The 18136-nt window shown below is 46.3% G+C and overlaps 1 protein-coding gene across 1 annotated transcript in view; it reads left to right on the top strand.

The window, feature by feature from the left end:
- sorcs2 (sortilin-related VPS10 domain containing receptor 2) overlaps positions 1-18136 on the top strand; it is a 60643-nt gene that overhangs the window by 22159 nt on the left and 20348 nt on the right. The window contains 2 exon segments of the mRNA XM_061669308.1: positions 8078-8145; positions 14837-14936. Of these exon segments, the coding sequence (XP_061525292.1) occupies positions 8078-8145; positions 14837-14936 (168 nt within the window).

Genomic DNA, 18136 nt, shown 5'->3' on the forward strand with positions numbered 1-18136 from the left:
GGCTGAAGCCCCCCCCCCCATACCCCCACCAGTGTCGACATGTTTATGGATGAGATGTCTCGTGTCATACCACCGAGACAGGTCGCCACGCTGGTCCGCGGAATAATAATCGTGTTCCAACAAATAATAAATAACAAAAATTTAAAAAAAAATCACCATTTGCACTGACTGAAGAGCAGGAAAAGCCATCTGGACTGCTGACATTTCTCACACCAGTGAGAGCATCTGGTGTTCACCTCTCCCCTCGCCAGGTTTCCACTTGTACTGGTGTCATCGCGTGTTTTTGTGTGCAGGGCACACTATTTTTGTATTTTTTTTGGGGGGGGGTGGGGGTGGGTCGTCCACTCGCCTTAGTTTTATGCCATCTTTAATCGCAGTTGCGCTATTACACCACTGCGACGTGGTGCCGCTGTATCAGAAACAATTCATAACTAATACCATCGAAGAAGAATGTTCAAAAACCATGGAACACATTGAGCCATTTTAACTGTACATGCACTGTTTTTATATTTCTTTTGGGGTTCTTGTATTTTAGTTTCATGTAGGATTTAAGAAAACGAAAAGCATGTGGACACGCGACGTAAAAAGGTTTGTTTGAGTCGTTGGGCGTCACAACACACGCGACAGAATTGAGCCAGGAAAAACCCTCATCTTGTTGATTCCCTCATTGTCGCAATCGCACAATGACGTTGACAATCGCACCATGTTTTTGTGGTTCAATTAAAAAAAAGATTATTGAGTACAATGTATTGTATAGGGAGCCTCGATACAGGGTCGCCGTTTTCCCCTTGTGGCGCGACGATTCGTGGTGCTCAATCAAACAGCTGCTTTTCGTGCAAAAAGCTCAGCAAGACGGCACATTCCCGCCGGTACAACCCTGTCTTCTCCTGTGGGAGCAGTTCTCCATCGGCCCCGCTGCCTGCCTATGTTTAAAGGACCCTCCATATGGTTTGCTTAACGATGCGGCACCTTATTTAGTCCGCAGACGAGGCCCTCGAACAAAGGGTGCAAGGTCTGGAAGCCCATTCAGTCAGTGGTGAGGAGGTGCTCTTTATTTTCCCCGCGGGCTTGATGGACAGCCCTGCTTGGCCATGTGTCAGAGCACATTTGCATCCCTCTGTGGCTCAAAGGATCCTGGGTATTTCAGAGGCTTGTTTGGCCCGACTTTGTTCCGACCTCATTCTATAGCTTGGGTGGCCTCGGCCCCGACGGCGTGATCCAAACAGGCAGCGAAAGCGACCGTAAAATACCAGGGATGAATTTGCAGGCGTGTGACGGCAGGTGTGTTGCACGCAGACCACATCGCCCGACGTTGCTGGGCGGGCCAAAGGAAGTGTGACGGTCTTCTCCGCGGGGAAAATGGAGATCGGGCGGGATGTGCGCGCTCATGGGGAAGCGTGCGGAAGTTCCGGGTGGCCGAACGTCCGCGCTCAAGGCCCACATTTGATTTTTAAAAGATCATCGATGAAGTTAGTGTTTTTTAACTTCAAGATAGAAAAGTCTGAGTTTCCTCAGTCTTTCGATCCAGTCGAAATATTGACCTTCTAGTTTTTGGCAATCTTCCCAGCGTTTTCGCTTGATGTAATGAAGCATCACAGCCAAAAAGTAAATGAGGCACGTTGATGCTCCATTTGCTTTGGCCTCATGTATTTACACGCCTACATTTCTCGGCACTGCGCACTATGCATTGGCGAGCTAATGGCGCCGTTCCATTTCGCTGGACGCGAGCACGTCTCTGCAAGGGTGCCAATAACAAGCAGCTTGCTCTAACGGCTTTGCCATCGATAAAGTCTTTTTTTTTTTTTTTTTTTATTCATCGTAAACGTTTATGAAAATCCAAGCATGAAATGTATAGAAAAATACTGCATGTCTTGTGTTGTTGTGAACTTGCCCCTCGCCCCTGAGTATCTGTGCGTAAGCGTGTATATATACATATATTTATAAAATCTGCGATGTTGCGGCGCTGCAGTATCGTATGTGTGCTATTCTACTCCAGTCCTGTGGGGGGTGGTAGTGCACAAATAAAGATCATCAAGTTTTCAAATCCTGCATCCACACAAGAGGTGCGAGGATTAATTTTTGATAATCAGTTAAGAGACCTTGTTTAACTTAAAATTGTCCAAACCCTCAGAATTTTAGCCTCTCGACAGTAAATATTAAAAATTATATTTATGATGATAATACAGCAGTAAATGTTAATAATAATGTTGTATTATGGAAACCAAGCTGACTGATTATCTGCAATCTGATTCGGAAAATAAGACATTTGCAAACATCTTTTACTTTGGAAAACATTTTTCATCAACATTTTTGCCCATTTTCTGACAGATGTTTTGGCCCAAACCAGGAACTGAATTATACTCAATTTATGTTTGTGTGATTTTTGAACTGTCAATTTGAAATAATGTACTGTTTTTGAATAAAGGGATGGAAGTGTTTTAAAAATCCTATTCATTGATTCATCTAAAATAATAATAATGATCATAATAATGGACAGATGAATCGATTATTACAATAATTGCTAGTCCACAGAAAACGATTAGGGTGATCTTGGCTCGAACAAACCCAAACAGATAGAGGATGAACGGACTTTGAACCCAAGTGGTTGAGGACGGGAATGCCTTCTACGTGTAAGGAACGCGGCTAAATAATGTATCTACGTTTGGGTAATTAGAACAGCTCCTCGAATGCATTTGCCAAAATTGTAGCCCGAGAGTATTCCCACCGTGCTTTAATTCAACACTTAATACGCGCCGCGCCGCTTAGCCAAGTCATCTTCAACTCCTGCTGACACAATTGTCGCAGGAAAAAAAAAAAAATCCAAGTTTGTTTTTGTCGTCAATGTTGCAGCGCGATATAGGAATCGCGGAATTTACCAGCTGGTTATTTATGAGCCAGCGACAACGACAGCAAAAAAAAAACAAAATGCCCAGGGGGCGATGATGGGAAAATGTGGGAGCATAGACGGAATGCAGAGGATGGGGATTATGATAATGCCGTGGCAACAGCTGTTCGGCTCTGTCCACCAGCTGTGTCCACTGTGGGAAATTGGAATGGAGCCCGAGCAAGGACGGAATTCTTTGTCTACGAAGGAATTGTCCAATAAACTGAACAAAACAACATACAGTAAGATTTTGGATGGTACCGCTTCATCCAACACGATTACTTTGCAATTCTCAAATATTTTTGAACCGAGGATTCAACCAATGATCCCGTTGATGCATCGAGTAATTGTGTAATTGAGTGAGGTGGGAGTCAGCGAATGAGAGTGCAAAGTTAGCTCTTGTTGGCTCAAGTTAGTGGCGGTCTGTTAACTGGCTAACCGTTAGCCAGTCTGCTTGGTGAGCGACTGGCCATCACTTGTGTGACGTGGAAGCGAGTGTATGAACGTGCCTATTAAGTGTTTCTTTGGTCTAGTGAAGCGCTTGCAGGGGCATTACGATACGTTTTGACCATAGGTACGACCATAGGAAGGACACGCCCCTTTTGAGCAGCGTGGCGACAGTGACGCTGAGCTAGTAGGGGCAAAGACGTTAGCGAATTCCGTGTGTGTGGACGACAAGAAAACCAAAATAACAAGGTTGCATACGGTTGCGTACACCGCTGGACAATTACAACAAGGGAACTGGGACTAACCTTTCACAGGGAAAACATAGTTTTGGTGCTTTTTTTCACAGAGGGATGCCACGTTAGTCTGTGTGGAAGACCTGATCCCTGCGAAGTTTCGAGATTTTCCGTCAACCTTTTTGTAATCGCATTATTCAAGTTATTCTATGAATGGTTTCATAGAAGAATAAAGAATAAAAGAATACTCCATTTTCTAGGTGCAAAATCCAATGATAGTCCTGTATGGATGCCACATTGTAATCTTTGTACAGACCTGATGGTCCGATCTAAGCCACGTTTGTCTGCCTGAGCGCTCAATAGTGACGTCTTTCCCTTGAAAAGCAAGACGGAGGACTTGGCGCTGGATGAAGTTGTGTTAGAAGCCCGCTGGAAGTCTTGTCCTCCGTAAGCCGCGGGGGATCAATAAACCGATCGGGAGTGGCAGGAGGCCCAGCCCCTGCGCGCCATCGATCGCCCACCCCATTAACGCCTTCGCACCTCCATCCTCCGTCACTGGTTCTTGCTCGCTCCCTGGCCGCTTGACGCCGCCGCGTCCCAGCCCGGGTTGGCGCCTCCAGCTCTTCCTTTGTCTTTTTGTTCCGCAACTCTCGCACCGTCGCCGTCTTTATCTCCCGCCGTATCTCCGCCAGGTCCCCCGAAGGCCTCCGACTGGCGCCGGTAGATTAGTGCACATCGAAGCAGCTCGGTTGGCTCAGAACTTGTCAGCGCAACTAGTTGTTGGAGAGCAGATGCGTCTGTCTCCACGGGATCCTTGCGGCCCTCCGCACAAAGATACAAGTATTTGCATGCAGAAGTGTTTTTTTTTTTTTTTTTGTCCCCCCCTCCCGTCTTTGAGACTGCACTTTTTCCGAGCGTTGATGATACGCTTTTGGGCCGTCTAAAGATAGCCTGATGCGGATGCACCCTGCAATTATGCGGAATAAGTGCAGGATGCATGCGCACTAGTATCCGGCGCTCGTTCTGATGTGAGACCGCTATCTTGTGTCGTCGGATGCTCGATTGGTGGAGAAGAACAAATATTAAACTGCAGCGTGACTTTGATGTACAATGAATGTTATGTGATGCCCTGGCATGTGGGCAAGGAGAGCCACAGTCGCCGATGCACTATCAACAGTTTATTGAACAAATGCAAAATGAGAACACTCTCAAGGAGTCACTCCAACCCCTGATGTCACTCATTAGACCACACCCCTTAATGGCACACTTCCAATACTACATTACCTACAATATTTACACTTTATAATACTGTTTTTTTCCCCCTTTACATACTCCTATACAGTACTTCCTTGAAGTACGAGTTTAATTTGTTCCGTGACCGCATTCCTAATTCAAAACACTCGCATCTCAAATCATCTTTCCCCGTTGAAATGAATGAAAAGGCCATTAGTCCGCTCCAGCCTCCCAAAAAACATCAATAATGTTTGTGTTATGTATAGGAAAAGGCTCCTAACTCCTTCTGGTGTGCCCGCCTTGGCCACCAGGGGGCGGTATAATACAGACAAAGAAGAGTCACCGCTCGTCTCAGTGACTCAATAAGCTACGATAATATTCATAATTTTTCGCAGAGGATAAAGAATATATGCCTGTGAGCATAGTGATATTGTTTGTCTACATGTTTTGCGCCACCATTTGTATTCAAATATCTATATTTTAAGCGTGATAACACAGCGATTAGCGATGCTAATCTCTAGCCCATCAACAGTGTTTCCCATTATATGCTAGCATTAAGCTAGCTGGGGCATTCTTAAGGGAAAGTTGTTGTTTTTTTTTTTTAAGTGCGCAAGATGTCTCTTTGTTTTATGTTTAACAGCAGAATGCAACTTGTAGTCAATAAATTGGAAAAATGTATCTAATAAATCTCCGAAGGAGAACAAAACAAAGGCACTGTTGCAAAAGAGAACAAGCGAGCGTACGGCGGTGCCGCTCCGCTGTCCGGCCGCTGTGCCGCCACCGGAGGTTTGTGGAGGCCAGCAGAAGCACAGGTGCGTGTAATTACCCGAGCAGCCTCTCTGCCTGATGAACCCTTTAATGAATGGCGGCGATCTCACAGCGCCGTTCAAACGGTAACGAGCGTGCGGGTCAGCGGCCGCCATTGAAATAAAGAGCGTGCGCCGCATTGACACTATGCCGCCCTAGCCACTGAATGGAGGTAATTGGCAATATTTGCACCAGTGGAGCCATTTCTTTTTGGCGAGATGGTGCTTTTGTTTGTGTGTGCGAACGCTGGGAATCGTTAGCTGGAGCATCAGGAAAAGAGCCACGCTCACCCGGCAATCAATCCACCCACCCATTTTCTTTATTTGTTTGTTGAATTTGGTCCGCAACCACGCTCGCATCGCAAATCATCTTCCCCCCCGTGGAAATGGATGCAAATGCCGTGAATACGTTCCTGCACCGCGCGTAAAAACTTCAACAGCGCTCTGTGAGATTGTACCTCATAAAAACATAGTGTTGACACGATGAAATAAAATGAGCAGCACAAACTCCACTTCAATGGAGTTTGTGCTGCTCCTTCTAATGTGCGCGCCTTGTCCACCCGAGGGCAATATAATACATACGATAGTACGGACATATGGATATACAGGTCATGGAGACGCTCGCAACTGATCCCAGTAAGCCGCAGTAATATCAGTCATTCTTCACAGAGGATAACAAATACACTATATGCTTGTGAGTATTGTCGTATTGTGTGTCTACATATGTTGCTTCGCCATTTGTGTTCGAAATCTATTGCTTAAAGGGTTATAACACAGCGATACCAGTGCTATTTATTAGCCTGTCTATAGCATCATTTGTTAGCATTAAGCTACGGGGTTTGTTTCAATAGACTCAGTATAATTCTTTTTTGTTTAATTTTTACTTCAAGTGGGAGTAGAAATAAATGAAGACGAAGAATGGCCTGAAATGTTATTGTGCACAATTTCTTCATTTCCAGAAATGTCTTGACCTCTTTGCTTCCAGACCGTGATTAAGTGTTTGTGTGGTCTGTTTTTTTTTTTTTTTTCCTTTTTCTTCTCCTTAAATGAATGACCGCATTCTTCGTCCGGGAGCCCAGCACCAGCAGCTTCCATCCTTTCATTGGTTTGCTCCCCTCTGTGTTCTCGTCAATGCACAATCGCACACAAGCGACGGCAATGTCCCCCGGGACAGCCGGCATATTGTCATCGCCCGGCCGTGATCTTGACTCTCAATGGACTGTCTTGTGCGTCCCGCAAGGAGTCACTCAGAGGTCTTGACCGTCCTGTTGACCTCCCCCCTAGTAAAAGTCACTGGACTCATTCTCTTTAGTGGCGTACCAACAAAAAAGCCGCAGCGGAGGATGTTGCGGTCACGCTGTTACAATTGAGCAGAACTCCATTACTTTTCCTTTTGTCCTTCCTGGACAAAGTTTCACAAAAGTGAATTCAATTGTGCCCAATCCTAACAAAATAACAAACCAAAAAAGTTGAGAATGAATGCAGGAAGCAATAAATGCACCTGGAACGTAGACTGTAGTCCATCCAATTCAACTTAGCAAAGAAGGTTTTTGAGATGTGGTACAAAAAAACAAAAAAAAGCAGCACGTGCGCTTGACTTCAATGATCTTGAGCGGCCAGGTTGCTGTTTGTGGATTCATGCAGTCTTCAAGTGTGAAGACATTCTGACTCGGGACGCACTTCGATGCTAGTTTGGGTCGTGGAAACGGATCAGCGCTCATTCTCTCGGTCCACCGGCTTTCATCCGACCCTAACTGTGGACTAAAATGTCGTTGGAAACACGACAGGATGTCGTCTTCAGTGAAGCGACCAAAGAAAAGGACGTGCTTTTCTCTTTTGGAGCGTGACCGGGCTGCACGTGCTGCGTTTGACATTGTAGCCAACACATTGGAATAAACAAGAAAAGGCAGGACGTACGGTACACATCATGAGAAGTCATGGGACATATTCAGCCTGCGTAAGCAGCAGAAAGCGCCCCAACCCCACCCCGCCCTTCTGCCGCTGCATCGACACATCCCGTCAAACCTCTTGGCGCGATGTGCTATCTGCCACTCTCGACAACATGACAGTGCAAATCCCATCGCTGTCACAAACGGGAGCACTCGGAAGGAGCAGTCTGACCGGGTCAACTTGCACGGGGGTCGCCTCGTGCCGTGGAGCGGCGTGTCTTGGTCATAAAAAAAAACAAAAAAGAAATGCAAAGATGATTCAAAGTAACTCCCGATCTTAAAATATATCAGGGCTGCAGGTAGCATCTATCATTTTACCGATTATCCCATCGATTAATGGAGTAATCGGGCAACTTATTTCTTCACGGAGTGTGCGTGGAACCAAGATTTCATATGAAAAAAAAAAAAAAAAAGCATATTAAACTGATGGCCGAGCCCACACGGAAGGAGAAAAGCAGATTTCGAGAGAGCTTTGAAATGCAAATGCTCGCCAACTAAAGTGCTGTGTTCCCTCTCCTCTTGCAGGTCATTCTCATTCTGACCAAGTACTACCACGCCGACTCCACCAAGGTGCTGGAGAGCTCTCTGTGGAGGTAGGCCAAAACATTTACCGCCGTCCCATCTGTTGTGGGGTGACCTCGTGTTATGTCTGGCGGCTGTAGATCTTTCTGAGGTCAGCTCAGGTGTCGTAAAAAGGTCGCCCGGGCCCTTCTGAGCAGTAAAAAAAAACAAAACATCCCGATGCGTCTCGCACGGTGGCGAGACGGGGCCCCGGGCGGCCAGCGATGGCATCTGTTCGTGCCGATAACGTGGCAGCGTGGAAAGGGGGTCGAGTCGGGCTGCCAAAACCACTTTTCGCGCCTTTGAGTGACTCCAAAAAAAAAAAAAAAGGAGCAAAACATCCCCGCAGTACCACTTCACAGTGAGAATCTTGTGCGTACGTTCTCATGGAATATTAATTCTCCCTTCCGTCTAATCCCTCGCAGATGCTCCGATGCGGAGCCTGACTTTGTAGGTACAATAGAGGAGACTTAATTTCAAAAAACAGAGCAGACAGGGTTCATGACCGACACTGGCTAAAATGTGCTTTTTTTTTTTTTTTTTTTTTTTAAATGTACTTTCCCAGCGAGCAAATGCATCTGATGATGCTACTTAGATTGGGGGGGCTTCAAAGCTTCAGCCTCCCATTAGCTGCAAATGCAATTCTCCCTGGAAGTCATCTATTGATGCTTTAATTGTTAAGAGTCCTCCGCAGACTCACCACCGGACAGAAAAAATAACAATAATAATCATAATAAGCAAATGGTCGATTGGTGAAGAAAAGACAACCATCAAATATTTGAATTCAAAATCTAAAATAAATCCCTTCATTTCATTGCGTTTCTCTTAGCCGCGGCAATCAGATTGCACCCTTTTTTGTTTTTTTGTTTTTTTGTGTCGTCACGGCAATCTAATCTGCCCCAAAGTCTTACGAAACCAACTCCATCCAATCACATTTTAAATCCGACACAAAACCGTCGGCGTTTCCCCCCCCCCCCCTCCCCCACCTCTGATTGGTCGGTCAGAGAAAAAAAAAAACGTGTTCCGGCCAAGTTCACTCATAAATGCATTAAAGAATCAGCATCTCTACTGAGGATGACGTATTTGACTGAAAGGCTGCAGCCACAACGTGTAGTGACTGATGCTTTCAATCAAAGAAGCCTTAACAGTACATTTCCCCCCCTTGCAGTTGTCCCATTTATGCACTGTGAAAAGATTTTAGGGGAGGAAGAAGAGGAGGAAGGATGGATGTGGTTCTAAATGATGTTAGAAAGCTCAAAATCCTCAGCTTGGCAGAAAGAAATGGAAAGTAAGAGCAGGGGGGGGGGGAATCAAGAGAAAGTGTCGCTGTTTTTCAAGCGGCTGACCCTTCCCGGGGTACATATGTGTGTCACACACACACGCACACACGTGTGCACTCGCACACACACTGGCTACAGTTGTGCGATTTCGTTGTCGCCCGAGGCTGAAGGTTGAAAGGCGACTCGGAGCTCAGTCTTCATGGAACGTACACACTGTGCCTGGCCGCTCATCAAAATGTCCTCACACGCACGCACGCACGCACGCACACGCATGCACGGAATGCATATCCCACAGAGACTGGCTGCCTCGGCTTCCTCCACACCCGTCTTCTTCTGCGCTCTTCTTTGAGTTAAATGCTTTGCTGTTGACGTCACCAAGACTACCAGATGCTGCCCCCCCCCACCCCAAAAAAAAAAAAAAAAACACATAAGGATATTTTAACGTGAAGGCCAAATGTCCCATTTTTACATTCAGTCTGGTAGACATGGGTGAACAAGGCGAGATATATATATATATATATATATATATATATATATATATTTTTTTTTTTTTTTTATCGTTGACGCGAATAGGATGAAAGTCGGCTCAAAGTCGATGAATTGATGGCGTCATTGATATTTTTGCCAGCACAGTACAGCGATCCCTAAACTTTTTTTTGCACCACGGACATTTTTTCACGTGAATTTTAAAATAGCACGCGGGCATCGAAAACAAATAAAAACAAAACGATTAAAAATGTAACTCAGCATTCAGCTGTTGTAAGTCACCACTTGTCTGTCACGTCAATGCACTCGAGTGTTTGTAGAAAATTTGACCCACCTCAGATTATAAAAGATAACTCGGTACTGTTTTGTTTTGTTTTGTTTCCCCCCCCCCCCCCCATTCTAACAGAAAATAAACTTTGTTAGCGTCGTCATGCTTGTCGTTGGCAGGGTAATAAAGCACAAAATGATGTGCGACAGTCGCCCAGCTTCAATGCTGCAGTCAATATCAAAGAATGTTTTCTACGGGAGGTATTATCATAATTCATCCCGTTACTACAATTCCATGACGGCACTCAACCTTTTTTTGTTAACTCGGCACTTCATCTGCTTGTGGCTGCTGCATCACTCTTGTCTCATTTCCTGGCAACACACAGCCCCCCCCCCTCCCGCCCTTATCCCCTCTGCACGCCTCCCCCTTGACTAAACTGACATAAAGGATGGCACTTTATAAATGACACGTTGCACGTAGTATATCCTCGTCAATTTGACCGATCGGCATTTGCTTTTCCACCAGTGGTCCTCCATCGCGCAAACATCAAGCTTAATGCAAGCCCTTAATCACCACCGCAGCGACAGGAAGCTTTTTTTTACATGACAACGACGACCCGGTTGCATTATACGAACACGACCCTTTTGGGACACTTGGGTCCAATTTGCGTCGTCTTTAGGATTTCAGCGGGGATTTGCGTAATCCTCTTTGCCTGATGTTTTCGGATAGAAGCTCGACACCCCGACTGCGCAAAGCCAAACTGGCTTTTTGCGTCGGCCATAATCGAGAATTGTTCCAAGTATGTTCAAAGATAGAATATGAAGGATCCAAAAAATAAAAATAAAAAGGCTCAAACCCTTGATTCAATTGAGAGCTCTGTCTCATGACTTGCTCATTCCCGACTTTGTGTTTGTTGCTGTTCCACGTGCACGTCTTCCTCGACGCAGGTGGGACACTGGCTGTCCGTTTCCGCGACAACAGCGGTTAATTGGCTCATTTGCATCCCGCCGACCGGGCCGGGAGGCGGGTTAATGACGGCACGAACGTGTCGACCACGCGGTCGGACGAGAGGTCGTTTCGCAAATCGAGTTGGCGTGTCGGGCCGCGGTGGAGGATGTGGCGTTAACGTCGTCGTGTCATAGGTTTCCGTGCAGATTCAGTCGGGATCATTTCACACGTGCAGCGGCAAATTAAAGCCCAATATATTTGTCCAAATACGCAGAGCTGTATTTGCCTTGATTTCCCCATTACAATGAGTGAATGATAACCACGCAGATAGAATAAATGTGTGTTTCCCCCCCCCCCCCCCCGACAGAGGACACACGCACACACGCGGAACACTTGGCCTAAATAAAGCTGCAAAGCTAATTAGTTTACGGGCTTATTGATGGGAATGGTTGAACAAGATCAGTCACCCCGTCGGGCCTAATTTGAATTTTCCATTTGCAAGTACGCTCCTGTACTAGACCTATACTGACTTTGCCTAAGGTGTCAAATTACAAGCATTTCCCCCCCCACCAAACCTCTTCTGAGCATAAGTTGACCAAGCCAAAGCACTTCATGAAGCTCCTCAGCTCACTTCAACAGACAGTAGTTCACCAGCACAATGATGCCACAAGATCTCAAATCATCTTTCCCAATTTAAAATAAATGGAAATGCCATTAATCTGTTGCGGCCTCACCGCCCCCCCCCTCAAAAAAAAAAAGGAAAATATAATATTGTACTTCATAAACCCATGTAATAATAACGTGGTTAGAGTGAATGTAAAGGATTAAGCAATTTGATTGTCCTCAACCGTTGTCTCAGTCAGACAAGCAGCAGCCAGTGTTTCCTGATGAGTCTTCAAATTGCTTTGCGGTGCGAGAATCCCTGCCGATGCGTTCCAGTGAGGCCTGACCTTTGACCCACAGGCGCATGTGGGCGTACGAGGTAGCTGACAGGCGTCGCTTTTTGCGGCGCACGGGTCAAATTGCTGTGATGGATCGGCACGTGCATATTAATCCCGTTCTGAAAATTTGCTTGAGCCCAATTGCAAAAATGGGTGGAGACACTGCGTAAACAACAATGGAGGTTGTATTGGCTGTGAAAACAAGTCTATTGTAGCCACGCCCAGCATAAATGATCGTTTTGGGGGGGGGGGGGTATTTTAAAGGCGGCTTCTCAATCATGTCATCGGAAGAAAGGTTCCTTCATCGTCTCAAGCATAACTTGACTCGAGTCGAGTTATGTGACGACCGTTTAGCATGTGCAATTTTCTGAGCTGTTCTCCATGCGTCCGTGCCGGTGGTGGTGCTTCTACGTCACCGCCAAACAACCCCCAACCGCGACGTCATCTGCTCGCTCGGGGAAACCGACGGCCAAGTTCGGTTGCTCCTTTTTTTTTTTTTTTTGTCTCGCCGTGGGCGACTTCGCGCACGCCAACGCCGAGTCCAGATTCGCACCTCCAAAGCGGACGCAAACGCGCCAAATGTTTGGCGTGAACTGCGGAGCGAAAGATGAACGTGCGCCGTTTCGTCGCTCGCTTCATTCATGTCTGCGGCGAGGACAGATTGACTGTGGCGCGGCGCCTGTGAGCGTATTTCTTCGAGTGCAGAGTTGTCGCGAGGCCAATCCATCACTTGAACTCGAATGGAGGACCCCTGCCTCGGCATCCAGTTTTTTATGTTTCATTTTATTTTATTTTAGCCTGAGCAATTACTTCTGGTGCAGTGGGTCATAAGCCCTCCTGAGCTGCGACTTCGTCACTCGCTCAATGAGAAATGTGAGGAGCGTTGTCGTGTAAACTGGACTAACGCTAGCTGGCACAAATGCTTTTGGGAATCCCGCCGGTACGCTGAGTGAACAATCATTTGGGACGAGCCACAATTTCAATTTCATTTCAAAATTGATGTAACGCGAGGAAATAGAGTTCCGAGCTTGGTCACGGAACAAGTTAATCTGGAAAGTGGAGGTACGGGAGTACAAGTTTATCAAACTTGACGCTTGATTCCCACTGACAGGACGCCACTTGTGGTTTTTTTTTTTTTTGGGCCGCCGTCTGTTCGCTCTCGCGCGGGCGACATTGACGTTCCGTACGAGGACATTACACTCGGAATCGCCGCCAGTCGTCCTGCCCGAAGCGCATTCGTATTTCTCGCGATTTCTCGAGTCGGAGAGAAGACGAGGAGAGAAAAAAAAAGGTGCTTTGGCCCACGGCGTCTCGCGAACTCGCGCGTGCACACTCACGAGCGTGCAACAGCTTTTTTTTCTTTGTTTTTCATGCAGTTTTGCTTTCAGCTGCTCGCTCGTTGTATCCTCGGGCTTGATTCTCGTCCTTTTAACGCTCTTGAAGACACATTCCCGAACGGAACGATGACAAAAACAGTGGAGAAATGGCAATCGCGTGGGTGCATTTGTACCTCACTAGCACACATTAATTTTGCATGACAAGCAATTTGAAAGGACACGCTGAATTGAAATCGTGAAGTCAGCCGCGCACGCTCGTCAACAGTTCACTCGCGTTGCAACAGCGCAGCCGTTAGGCCAAGTTATAATCGCACGGCCTTTCACAACAAAAAACTACAGTTGCCGCTATCAAGAAAGACTGTTAAATGTTGATGCGTATGTCGTGTATATATTCTGTACACGGAACTCAAGCGCAGTACACCGAACCACAGGAATCATCGGAAATGTACTAAATGGACTTTTAACGTCGACTGTGACAAGTCCAGCGACAAACGGGTGAGCAGCCATGCAGTTAACGTCGACATCCATCGACAGAGTAGGGAACTTCAAAGTCCAGATGAAGAGTTTTTGAAGATTGGGAAGGGATTTGGGGCCAGGTCACGGAATGCTTTGCAACACACTGGCTGTGACTGACTGGGCAGAGGTGGGCGCGGCTGACTGGTTCAGTCGCCAACAGTATTTTCTTTGCGATTGCCCATGGAGCGGCATTGCCGAAAAAGAAACCCTCGCAAGGTGGAGATAACCAGCACAGCGTCATTATTTTGTTTTTGTCATTGGATGCCCCCTCATTACTCTTCTTAGAAGTGACGAATAATTTTTCAATCACCCACTAAATCCACCCTCCTTTGCAACCCTCACGTGGTCAAGTTTAGCTTTTATTTTTCTTTCTTCTCCTTATTTCCCTTGATTATGATGTCTTATAGACGGAAATGACTTTGTTCAGGCTTCTTAATGGCTAAAATGGCCTTCCGGCGATTGACTAAAAGAGGCGAAAAGAGCTCTCCCTTTGGGAATGTCGACGCGGCGTACGTAAGCATTTGATTGAGTTGTCGGGGATGTCTCGTCGTGCGAAGGAGTCAAATCATCTCCTCCCTCATGACTCTGATGTGCTAGCTCGTCATTTGCTTTCTTCAAGGCCTCTCCTTCCGGGATGTAGCCCACGGGCTCCGTTTAACTCCGCCGCATCCTCTGGCCTGCGGGCGTTGGATTGCCGTGCAAAATAGAACGACGCTGACATTTTCCTATTGATACCTCAGTTTAAAGTAATCCATGGTAATCCTCATTTGTTGCTGGCAGATTGGGGCACTCGCCAACGTTGGGCTGCCAGCACGATTGTGTCAGCTGCTTGAGTAATACGACGAACAAAGGGCTTGTCGGCTTTGTCGTCATCGTTTCGAACAATGACAATCATTTTATGCCCTGCACCTGCGCCTCGTAACAGCAGATGTTTACTCACGTTTCAGGTCCACCGACTACGGCACCACCTACACAAAACTCAACCTGATGCCGGGGACCACCATTGTGGTGAGCAGCTTCTCCATCTGCCCGACCAACAAGAAGAAGGTAGGAAACAAAACTGTAATCGGTGTTGGGAAGGTGACTTTTGGGAATGTTGTTGGTTACAATCACAGGTTCTCAGTATTTCAATGACTTTCTCAAAGTCATTACATTTGGATGACTCTTCTTCATCTTAAATGAATGCGTCAATGTGTTTCCGATAAAAAGTGGATTCAAAGCGGAGACCGCGCGATTGTGATCGGCCTGCAACCGATGTGACAAAATTGGACCAATACATGAAACTTTCTGTCCGAGGGCAAATAAAGCCCGAGGCTGCGGCGCGAGCAGCAATATGGCGCTGACGGCTGATCGATGAAAGGCTGTCATACGTATGCATCACACAAGCTGGCGTTCGGAGGTGAAGACGGGCAAAGTCAAGGACGACCAACAGGACTCACGTCGCATCATAATATGTTCTCTTTAACAACGATGTTACAGGAGACATATTACATTATCTCTCCATCCGTCCATTGCTCAATGCTGAGATTATAATTCAATGTGCAGATTACGACATATCATCGTTGACCTAGCATTGATCCCTAAATTGTATTATTGCTGTCCTCCTGTGACACGCAGGAGGTCCACTGGGGCATAAATAGATCTGGTTGACCCGCATCCATCATGTGGATCAATAGACAACTTGTGATGGCTCACCCTGCAGGGGAGACTTAAACTCGCGTGTAATTTTCCGATGCCTCGACTAAGAGAAGAACTCTTTGTTAATCTGTCGAGTTGAATGCTTGATGGATGTCAAACCGGGATGAATCCGCATAATTGATGAGACCGGAGTCGTCTGTTCATTGTTGAGAAGTGTGTGAGCAAGCACGTGACAACAGGCGCTAAGGAACACGTTAGAAAAATGTCTTTTGATAAGTTTAAGTGTGTTCATGTGTTGTCTGAGGGGGGCTCTCCCTATATCACAGATTTTCACCACTTCCGGGTGGGTCTGGACCGTGTCCATATATAAACGGGGGGCCTCACGGTCGCTGCGTGCCTGACCAACGTGTCAGATTCTTTCCTCGAGCAGTTGGAGATAAAACGAACAGTGACTGCTATCTTTAAGACATATTTAGATCCACCGGGGGCCTCAACGTGATGAATATCTTGCCGCTGCCGAGTGCATTTGTCAAGGCTGAGAAGCAGCCCAATGCTCCAGCGTGAGCGCAGGAAGTATATGTGAGCAAGTCTGACTGTCGAACTGAATGAAGAGACACGCATTCCTCTCGCCCTTCGTCACTGAATGCAAATGAGGGATGAAGATTGATTGATGAACACAAGCGATTAGCACGTGTGTGTGTGTGTGTGTGTGTGTGTGTGTGTGTGTGTGTGTGCCCGCAAAAAGAACAATTGTATTGACGAGAAGCAGGAAATACCGACTGATCATTTCCTCTGGAGGCGAGAGGGTCTAGTTAAAAGCCATTTGGGTGTGCGGCTCATTTGCATATACAGTCCTGTATGCATAAATGCATCAGTGTAACTTAATGTTTTGTAATGGGTTTACACAGGACAATTCACACCATTCCTAACTTTATTTGTGATCCTAAGTGCAGTGTGTGTGCTGTAAGATTGTGCATTGAGCGTTAAAGGTATCATGTGAATTACAAAAAACAATGGATTGCAAGTTGATCCCTGTGGTACTCCAGCTGCTGCGTTGCTTGCCGTCAAAATAAAATATTTTAATCTCTCACTCAGGTGAATTTAGATTATGGCGTTTGTTTGACTGCAAGTGTCCACTGCAAAAACTAAACCAAGATTGAATATCTCAAATCAAGGCCAGATATGCCTGTTTGTTTATATATTTATTTACTTTTGTCGATCAAGATATTTTGTCATACCAGGCAATTTTTGTCAGAACATTTCACTGCTTTTTTTCCCCTTAACAATGTTAATAAGGTATTATAACTACTTCTTCAAATAAGAAATACCACAATTCTATAAAGTAGGTGTAGGTGGTATAAACACACTAGTTTCAAGACATCAGTATCTATGTTTACATGTTTTAAATCTGATTCTCTTGTTCTACTGGCAGACCATGTTGCGTAAATCTCGTAATGTCGTCCTCGTTTCATTACTTTTCCCCGTTTTTTTGTTTTTTTTCTCAGTTTTTGCAGCGTGAATAAGGATAAAAAGTATCCCACATGAACAGAATGTCTACTCACAGCTAGCCTCTGCCATCGCTCCAGTTTTCCCTCAATGCGGCGGCGAGAAAGCATGTGCAAGTGTGACGGGAAGGGAGCCAGTGATAAAAAGGCAAAATCTACAACTGGAAAATTGATCTTTCTCTTCTGGTTTCTTCTTGCGTGTGTGCGTGTGTGCGCGCGCGTGCGCGTGTGCATATAAATTGATACATTTGCCTGTCGTGCAATCACAGGCCACCAGAAACATCGAATTTGCCGTCGCCCCTGCACGAAGTAGCGTCAGGCCAACCTGGAGGTGGTCTTAAAGCACAACTTGTGAGATTCCAAGTGGAAATGAAGCAGAGTGCGTTCACTTTTGAAGTGAAAGATATTTTTATGATAAGCTATTTATCAAATGTGTGCATGCGTCTGTGTGTTTGCCTTTAAATGGGATGTCAGAAGCCGTCGCCCCTTCATCTTTCAGAGGTTTTATAGGCCTCTGGACTTGCATTACACACGCGCGCACACACACACACACACACACACACACTTGGAATTGAAGGATGCGGTTGTCATGGTAACAGAAGGGTCCAAGCTGCGTCCATGCTAATGTCCTTGGGTTTCGCTATTGTTTCAAAGCATTTTGGAGGTCTCTAAATTGTGCGAGCCTTTGTGTGTCTTCATTGGTGAACGTATGAGATTAGATGAATTAATGATGACGGTATTATTTCTATCCAATTGGGGTCGCCCTCTTCACGTTCTCTATTGTGGTGTCGGTGACTTTTGAGTGTGCCTGTGGCTTTAAAAGGCGGGGCCTGGCCTGGTGAAGCTTTGAGGCAGAAATGTTTGAAGTTAAGGAAATGAAAGATGCAGACAAGGGAATTATTATGTGTTCTCCCGCTGATGGATGGATTCAGCCCGCGGGTCTTGAGTTTGACACAGATGCTGAAGGTGGACCGGCGTCTTTGCGATGCCGATCCCTTCGAGACCGTAGAGGCCAGCTCTTCATCCCCGCGGCCCCCCTCATCCTCGTTCGCGTTCCCACTCGGCCACCTCGGCACACAAACACGCCTGCAGGCACGCCGACAT

Source organism: Phycodurus eques, chromosome 23 (genome assembly GCF_024500275.1).
Source record: "Phycodurus eques isolate BA_2022a chromosome 23, UOR_Pequ_1.1, whole genome shotgun sequence".
NCBI lineage: Eukaryota > Metazoa > Chordata > Actinopteri > Syngnathiformes > Syngnathidae > Phycodurus > Phycodurus eques.